The following is a 9,420-nucleotide window of genomic DNA, read 5'->3' on the forward strand; positions in this document are numbered from 1 at the left end:
TGTTGAGAAGGCATAACCTGTGAGCTTCCACTGGGTCCTGTGAAGCAGCAGTCTGAGAAGGTGCCCGTCCCCAGAGCATGCCCACTGGCAGGCCCTTTCTACCTAAACCCAAACCCAACTTCAAATGACACTTGCTCCAGACAGCCCCCAGCCCAGGGCACACCCTTTCTTCTTGTCGACCAACCTACCTTTTCTACGGCTTAGCTCTCACAGTGGAGCTAGCAGGGGACAGACCATTTTCAGTCAAGTTTCATTTTCAATAGAGAAAATCCTATTTTCCCATTAAATGGAGTTGAAAACATGGTGAGGAGGGGATTAAGGCAGTGGCCACCCCTAGCGGTCTGCTGGCCTTGAGCCACATCTTTTAGGAGTGCCTGTGACATTAATTTGTACATGGAAAATAACTTGAGTCTGTGAAATGAATTAGTACCCACATTGTTGTTTTCTAAAACTGGAAATTCATTGTTAGAAGTTAACTTAGAACAAAAGAAGCCTTTAAGAATGTCCTATGGTATATCAGACCCACTGTCTATGACATGTCTGACGATCCTGCTTAGAGAAAAGAGGAAATGACCTTCACTTGGTCATTTAATTAGCTGAGGCCATTATGTTCAGAATCTCATATCCTTGACCTCCTGAGCATTAATCTGGAAACTCCACACAGTGTACAATGTATCCATTTTAGGTTTGTTTACCTTCTCTTTAATGACTTAACAGAAAAAAACTGCATGATGAAATATATTTTCTCCAAATATATATATATTTATATAATATATAATCTTAGTTAACTCAAAGGTATATACATTGTATAATAAATAATATTTATAAAAAGAGACTTTTTGAATATAAAATCAAAAAGATCAACAACTTCTACAACTTTTTACAAAACTTTGGATACAGCAGGTTGGTAGGAAATTTCGGTTGGATACTATTACCTGACTACGGCGAGAATCATTACAATGCACTCATGTACTATTATTAAATAATTACTTGTCAGCTACTTGAATATGCCCCAGAAACATGACTTTATCACTTTTAATATAGAATACATAGATATGAAAAGATTGTTTTGAAAATTCGTATCCATTCTGCTGAAGTATTCTCACATAAAGCAAGCATTATCCAGTTGACATGATTTAAAACTTTTCAGTCTAAGGTGAGATGGGGAGGGGCATTTCAGACTCGGCGGAGGTGGGGAGATGTGTATCTTTAGCAGGGCTTGTGGCCAGCAGATTTAGGAGTGAAGGCGGGCTCCTGGACGGCCACCTTGGCAAGCCCGCCTGCGCCAGCTGGGAGATCGCTGCCCCGGTATTTTAGGTCAGGCTCAGGTAGACCCCAGAGAGAAGGGGGAGAAAGAAAAACCTTTGTTCTGCTCATTCCCCTGCTGCATCTCTTCTTTCTGATTCTCCCTAAGACAGTTGTTGAACTGATTCGTACTGTGAAATCCATGTGCCTCCCTTTTGCTAGCTTTCTCTAGGACCCTTGGCTGGACCAGTATGCCTCAGGGAGAACTCAGCCGTGAGCTGCTTCACCCGAGGGAGTACGTGACTGCTGGTTCCCCTTTGAACTTCTAATCCAGATCCTTGGGAACTGCATGGGTGGAAGCTATCTCAGCATGCAGGTGAGGGAGGAGCAGCTGGGGGAAAGAACTCTATCCGTGTTTACTCACATTGGCCCCAGAGAGGAAAGGACACACTAAGATGGGTCCGTACTGGAGACGAAACAAAGGGATGGTTTTCATCCTTCCCATCTGCTAGTCACAAGGTTGGAATTTCAGGAATCGATTGCTACTCCCTCATGGATTCTTTGTCTAACTTATACTAAGGTGACCTGGAGTCCAGCTGCTGTGCCTGGAGTATTTGTACACAGAATCTGCAGGTGAGCAGGGCTGGGAAGGACTGAATGGCCCCTTCCGAAGATACTGCTTCTTTATTTAGGAAGCCATTTGAGCTGGAGAAGACTTGCCCCCTTACATAACCTATTTACAATGTCCACTACCACCAAAAAAAAAAAAAAAAAAAAAGAACTGCATTGACGGTGGAAACTGCAGAATGGTAGAAAAAGATTTTGAGATCTGACTGCCTCTCGTGCAGAACAGGGTTATAGAGAAAATGAGACAGAACAACACACAGCTGCTCTTCAAATGGCTGACCAGGCCACCCTGAGCTGCCAGTTCTTCCAAACTCCAAATCCTACTCTAACAACTGCCGGACCTCCCTACCACTTCATCCTAGCTAAACCTATGGCTTTTATCAGAATGAGAAATTAGCTCAAATTTGAATGGGAGTAGACCAAGAAAAGGAGACTGCAGGGGTGCACCCTGTTTCCTGACTCCCACCTCACAGGCGTCTTGGAATGTCACCAGAAGCAGCAGTTTGGAAACAGAACCGTGCCCATGCTGATATCTTGACTGCCAGGCCAAGAGCTCACATTAGCCCAGCCTATTCTGTTGGAGTCGAATTTTTTTTTCATTTTTATTTTCTTTAACATGTGCAAAGATAAGCCTCAGGTCTGTTCCTATCAGACCCTAGAGAACTAGAAAGAAAGCCCCCTTCTTTAAAAACCACACACCATCCAGAGTAGGGTGAGAAATGTAAGATGAGAGAGAGGGAGAGCCTCCCTGTCCACAGGCGAGTTGGGTCTGGGTCATTTACCACGCGTGCGGCTGGTGACAGTTCCTTGCTGTCTGATGCTGAGGGCTGCGCCCGGCTCTAGGTCCTGCTTCCCATGAGACTTCGCTGAATCCGCCCAGCCACACACTTCACCCCTTCCCAGCGCCCTTGGGGAAAATAAAGAGGAAGAATTAGAAACATAATTCCGTTCCCAGAGACCACCCATTGGGGTTCAAAGATCAAAGGCTGCTGATGAAGCTGAACATGTCCCTGGTGCTCAGAGGTGATGAGGACTTGGGTGGCTTCTCCAAGCTGACCTCTGTGCTTTGGGCCTACTGTTGAGGGAGGTTGCATGATTCACAGGAGAAGCAGGGCACAGAATGGGATCGCAATTCTACCTCCCCCACCTCTAGCTGAGGGCCTTGGACAACAGGAAGCCCAGGAGCAGGTCACTCAGGATGGGAGAAACAATGCCCGGCCAAGGGCCCAGTCCCCAACTCCGAGTGAACTGCTGTGCTGGGCTCACGCCAGGCATGCACTGTGTTTTTGTACCGCACTAAATAGCTTGATAATGAGCTGTCCAAATGGGAGAAAGCCTACTTAATTACGAACAATTCCTTCCCATTGGAGCAGCAGTGTGCTCATTTTATTCATTTGCATAGTCATATCTCACAAAGGGTTTGAAGCATTCCCAGTCAACCCCCAGCTCTCTGGGGGCTGACGAGGCCAAGGTAAGACTACTTTACAGAGGCAGAAACAGGCTCAGCCAGATTGAAGGGACACATCCAAGGTCTCTCAGCAAGGTAGTAACAGATCCAGGACGTGGGCGCAGCCAGGCCACTTGACTCTTGCCGGAACCTTTCCAGCTCACCATGTTCACAACAGCAGAGTGACGAGGAATCAATCTGGCACTTGTAAGGCACCAAATCAATGGTTAGCCAGAGACACTGGGTAAAAGCTACAAAAAGCTACAGAAAAGGTGTTTTCCCCACAAAGGAAGGACACAAGCCATTTGACAGGGGCTCTTTCCTCGCCGTGTGGAGGGCCCGGGGCCTGCTCTGGGACTCGCTTCTCTCTCCTGCCTGCACTGCCAAGACTGTCGGGGAAGCCAAGAGAACAGCTAAAGACTCTGTCCCCTGCTGTCCCTGCCAGTGCGTCCCGCAGGCTCTCGTCTCGCCTACAGCGTCGGCAGGGAGTAGCAGAGTCTCGGCCAAGCCTGGGCCCATTGCTCTAGAGCAGGGCACTCGCCTGCAGAGGTGGCTCTGGGAGGTCAGCTCTGCTTGGCCCAGGAGCCTCTGTGGCTATCCTCTGAGCACCTGGGCCCCGGGCCAGGCCCTTCCACAGGTCATGTGCCAGGTCTCCAGTCCACAGGACAATCCTACACAGAATACAGTTCTCATCCCCAGTTCACAAATGAAGCAGCCAGGGTTCAGTGAGGCAGCAGAGCTGGCCTGGGAGCGTTCATCAAAAGGGCACCACGTCGGAAGAGTCCTCCACTGGTCACAGAGTGAGGCCTCCAGAGCTTCCACAGAGAAGGCATTCAGGGTAGAAACCACTTGGACCACAGCATCTTGAAACAATATCTATGTAGCATTTTACATAAGATTGAGGAAAAAAAAAACATTCATTGTCCATTTCAGAAATGGGGAGAAAGAGGGCTGATGAAGAGTACTGATTCTGGCTGGGTGTGGTGGCTCACGCCTGTAATCCCAGCACTTTGGGTGGCCAAGACTGGTGGGTCACTTGAGGTCAGGAGCTCAAGACTAGCCTGGCCAGCATGGCGAAACCCATCTCTACTAAAAATACAAAAATTAGCCGATCATGGTGGTGGGCACCTATAATAATCCCAGCTACTTGGGAGGCTGAGGCAGGAGAATCACTTGAACCCAGGTGGCGGAGGTCACAGTGAGCCGAGATCGCACACTTCACTCCAGCCTGGGCGACAAAGTGAGACTCAGTCTCCAAAAAAAAAAAAAAAAATTCTGCTGGGCTGCCATTGTCACCACCACTGAACAGAGGAGGAAACTGGCACTCACAGGCCAGACAGCTGAGCGGACGAGTGGAGCCACTGGACTCACCTTCGTCCTCTCCCACTCCCCACGCTGCTTTTGTTCAGACACCAAGAAAGGCAGTGCCACCTGCTGCCTTTCTGAACTGTCCCCACCAGGACAGAACTTGAGCTGCACCGAGGGGCTTCCTAGATGGGCTGAGTGAGTCGCCCCTCAGCCAGAGCTCTTCTCCATGATGTCAGGTACCTCCCATATCTCAAGAGAGGCCCATCCACTTCCCTCCCCTACTCCCTATGGCACAGACATGTGCCAGCAGCTCAGAGGTGCCCTGCGGAACTGCATCACCGAGGGGGGACTCTACCTTTTCACAGACTGCTGTCCCCCAGCACCACCCCAGCCAACAATGACCCAGCAGGGAAGTGCTTCCCAATTAACCAAGCCCTGTCCCCAGGGTCCTTTCATTTGTCCCTCACAGCACCTCTGGGGAGGACGACAGATGAGGAACCAGCTCTATGAAGAATTTCTGGCTTGGGTCACACGGTTGGCAAGTGGTAGGAGCCGGAGCACGGCAGGGCCTAATTCCAACACCCATGCTCATGCCTCGACACACTAGGCTCCTTCTCAGGGGAGAGCAAAGGAGGAAAGGGCACCCCAGCCTCAAAACCTTCCACTCCTGGGATCCAGGACTACTCCTCATCCATGCTGACCTATCCCGGGGTGCCGTGAAACCCAGGGCCAGTGCATAGCGCCTCCCAGGCAGGCCACCTCTGGGAAGCTTGGGAACAAAATCCACCAGCCTTTGATCCTTTGATTACTCATCCCAGCCACTCTGAACTTGAATCCCTCCCGCTCTCCGTCATCATCCATAAACTTGGTGAGAGTGCTCCCCACTCCACCCAAGCTTCAGATCTGCCAGGATATGGGTTTATATGCCGCTTCCCCCCACCCACCTCCCTGAGGTCGGTAAGATCTATGCTTGTGCAAGAACTTGCCCTCTGAGTTCAAGGTGGATGCACACTGACTCTGCCTCAGGGGTAGAGGAGACATTTCGGCTCTCCACTTGAGGTATTTAAACTGCCCCCACCCCCCAACACCATCACCACTTTATAGTAAGAAAGCTGAGGCCCAGAAAAGTGAAAGAACAGAAAGTTACTGACAAAGTTAGGACCAGACATCAGGCCTCCCAGCTTCCAACCCCACAGCTCCACAGAATGCTCAAGAATGACAGCTAGTGGCTATGCAAAAATTTGATCTGGCTCATAACTTACTAACTTGTGTAAAAATGTTAATAAATTGCTGGTAGCTAATGTGCACACACTGGATTTTGTCTTTTGTTGTTGTTGTTGTTTTGTTTTTTTGGTTTGTTTCTTTATTTTTTTTTGAGATGGAGTCTCACTGTCGCCCAGGCTGGAGTCCGGTGGTGCAATCTCAGTTCATTGCAACCTCCGTCACCCAGGTTCAAGCACTCCTCCTGCCTCAGCCTCCCGAGTAGCTGGGATTACAGGCACCTGCCACGACGCCTGGCTAATTTTTGTATTTTTAGTAGAGACAGGGTTTCATCATATTGGCCAGGCCGGTCTCAAACTCCTGACCTCAGGTGATCCATCCACCTCAGCCTCCCAAAGTGTAGGACTACAGGCGTGAGTCACTGCACCCAGCCAACACTGGGTTTTTATCTGTGCTTTGTGCAATCCACCAAGTCTCTGCCCAAGGACCATTCTCATGGAAGCTTGAAAAATCCTGGCTTCCTATTTTGACTGTGGGAACTTGTGTGTCTTGGATAGCTCAGCAACAGAAGGGGGTCGTCGAGAAGAAGAGATGAGCAAACCACCCCATTCCCTGTGCCCAGGCTCCCAGCCTCCCCCACCTGCCCGGAGCCCTACCTGGTGCCCTACTTGCAGGTGTGCACATCGTAGATGCGAATACACTCCTGGCAGCTGACATAGCAGCACCAGTGGAAGATGCAGTGGCATTTTTCCTTCCGCTTCTCCGTCCTCGTGTTGTGGCCACGGCCACAGCAGAGCAGATCGCAGCCATCAATGCCATGGGAGGTGACATTGCAAGTTCGGTCCCTTGTGCCAAAAGAACCTGTCTCTGGGTTGGGCTCACAAAAGTTGGGGGAGTTCTCGTAGTAGACCAGGTCCCTCTCGGTGGGCGGCTTGAAGAGCGAGTACTTGGCCCGGAGGGTCTCCACCCAGCCTCGGGACTCACGGTGCTTCTCGACTACCATCTCCGAGGCGCTGTCATACTTGTCCTTGAGGAAGTCGCCAATGGCACGGAAGTCAGGCTGCGCCCACCAGCAGGTCTTCACCTCACAGCTGCCCGACAGCCCGTGACACTTGCATTTGAGGTGCATGTGGTCCAGGATAGTCTGGGGGAGAGGAGTGGCAGCTGGCCCCCAGACTGACCTCATGAGGGGGCACATCCGGGCCTTCCCTCTCTGCCCCTGCCCACCCCCTTCCCTCCAGCCTTCTCTACTCCTCTGTGCCAAGAAGAGAACTGATGGGGACTGAGGTAAGACCTAAAGAATAGGACCATGTTTCCCTCCCCCTTCACACCGCAAGCATAGGCAGACAGCACGTCCACTTCTCACAGCATATGAAATAGGAGTTGTTGCCCGGGCGCGGTGGTAATCCCAGCACTTTGGGAGGCTGAGGCGGGAGGATCACCTGAGGTTGGGAGTTCAAGACCAGCCTGGCCAACATGGCGAAACCCCGTCTCTACCAAAAATACAAAAATTAGCTGGTGTGATGGCAGACGCCTGTAATCCCAGCTACTTGGGAGGTTGAGGCAGGAGAATCATTTGAACTCGGGAGGTGGAGGTTGCAGGGAGCTAAGATCAAGCCACTGCACTCCAGCCTGAGCGACAGAGCGAGACTCCGTCTCAAAAAATAAAAATAAAAAAGAAATAGGAGTTATCTCCGTTTAACACATGGGGAAACTGAGGCTGGGAACTTACTGTGACTCACCCTAGATCATACAAGCACAGTAACGGAGTGGAGGCTGAATGGAGAGCCAGGTTCCCAGGACGTGACAGCCCTACACTGCGTGCCAAGGTGCACAGGATGGGTGGGTGGTACCTGATCCCACGGGGTGGCCATGCTCCCAGGCCGACTCATCCCCGGTGGGGTGGAGTCCAGGAACTGCCCAAGGAGGAAGGAGGGTGGACAGCCGAAGTGGCTGTGGGGTGGGGAGGGGGCCAAGCCTGGCCAAGGGGAAAAGGAGTCCCCGACCCACAGGGCTGCCGGAAGGGGTGGGGTGGGGGCCAGGACAGCTCCGGAGGGGAAGGGCGGGGGGCTCCCTGCAGGGTTGGGGGAGGGCAGCCTGGCTCACCGTGCGGCCCGCCTCGTTGTTGTGCTTGTTCATGGCCGAGCGTGCGTCCGGCCTGTTCTCACGTGCGTCCGCGAACTCTCTGGACACTAACACCCCGAAGTCAGCGTCTTCGCTGCAGCCGCCCCACTTCCAGCCTTCGCCAGGCGGCCCCTTATGATGCGAGTCACAGCCGCATATGGTGGAGGTGCCCTCGGCGCAGGAGCGGGTGACGGCGAAGGCCACGCCGGCCGAGGCGATGGCGTGCACGAAGGCCGACTCGCGTGTGGCTGCGGGGAGGCCGTGGGGAGGCAGCACTCAGGACCCGGCCTGGGAGCACCTGCCCTGCCTCCACCTCCCAGGCCAAGACGTTAGGGGAAGGAGACCAGGAAGAGTTGAAGAGCTCACCAGCCCTGAGGCAAGAGGGAGGCAGCTTCGCCACCCTCTTTGGCTGGTTTAGACCCAGTTGGGTATCCCCACTTCACAGATGAGCAAACTGAGGCCCCAGGCTGCTGATTAGCCCAGGGCCTCAAATGCCACAGGGCAGAGCAGTGCCTGTTAGAAACAGGGGCCAACACCAAAGCTCTGGCAGGTTGCTGCAGAGATAAGGCAGCAACCTTAACAGAAGCCACTTCTGAGCTGGTCACACACCCCCTGCCCTCCACCTTCCCGAAGTCCAGAGACCACCCAGCACAGGCTTTAGCCCTCCCACGCCTGAGTGAGCTCCAGGTCTGCGAGGAGGCCTGGGAATCTACAGCCTCAACCTGCCCAGGCCCACCCCTTCCGCACCTGGATGCATAGGGGCGACCCCTCTCATTTTCTCGGTCTCTGTCGCCCTTTTTGTAAAAAAATGGACACGGCTTCCCTCTGCCCCTAGCGCCTCTCACCAGGAGGGTAATGGCCCGTGCCTCAGTCTCCCCATCCCCATTCTCCTGCCCTCACGCCCAGACACGGCCAAGCCCCACCCAGAAGGGTAGAGACACGGGGCAATTCCCCTGGTTCTATCCCAGGGTCCAGCGCAGGGCAAGGGGAGACTGTCAGGGGTGTGCTCCAACCTCCTCACAACAGTCATCATCTCTGCATGTGCTTCATTCACATAGAAAGTTTTACTCATCTTATAGATGTGGACATTGACGATTAGGGAGGCCAAGGCCTGCAAGACCTACAGCCCAACCATCTCTCTCCTCACGGCAGGACCCCGGAGCTGGAGGTGACCCGCCACCTGGCACAGGCTGCGAAACACCGGGCCGGCCTAGTCGGCAAAATTGGTCATAAATGTGACCAAATTTATTTAGAAGCCAGGCGCCCGCCTCCTCTCCTGGGCTGTGGGCCGAGAGCTGCAAGAAGGAAACCCGGGACCCCTCGTGGCTCCCGCGGCCGCTCTCCGCGGCCCCCACGCCCTCCTGCGCCACCTACAGAGGGGCCCGTCCCAGTTCCGCCGACGGGAGGGTGGAGAGTGCAGAGCCGGTGCCGCCCGCGCCCCGCGCCTG

The 9,420-nt window shown here is 53.0% G+C and overlaps 1 protein-coding gene across 1 annotated transcript in view; it reads right to left on the minus strand.

Moving 5' to 3' along the window:
* Positions 1 to 679: 679 nt before the first annotated feature.
* The window catches only part of WNT3 (wingless-type MMTV integration site family, member 3), a 57,325-nt gene continuing 48,584 nt past the window's right edge, over positions 680 to 9,420 (minus strand). The window contains exons 3-5 of the mRNA XM_011953903.1: positions 7,955 to 8,220; positions 6,505 to 6,992; positions 680 to 2,779 (exon numbers count right to left, since the gene is read on the minus strand). Of these exons, the coding sequence (XP_011809293.1) occupies positions 6,513 to 6,992; positions 7,955 to 8,220 (746 nt within the window). The 3' untranslated portion in view covers positions 680 to 2,779; positions 6,505 to 6,512. The remainder of the gene's footprint in view (positions 2,780 to 6,504; positions 6,993 to 7,954; positions 8,221 to 9,420) is intronic.

The sequence above is a fragment of the Colobus angolensis genome, unplaced genomic scaffold (assembly GCF_000951035.1).
Source record: "Colobus angolensis palliatus isolate OR3802 unplaced genomic scaffold, Cang.pa_1.0 Scaffold377, whole genome shotgun sequence".
Classification (NCBI taxonomy): Eukaryota; Metazoa; Chordata; class Mammalia; order Primates; family Cercopithecidae; genus Colobus; species Colobus angolensis.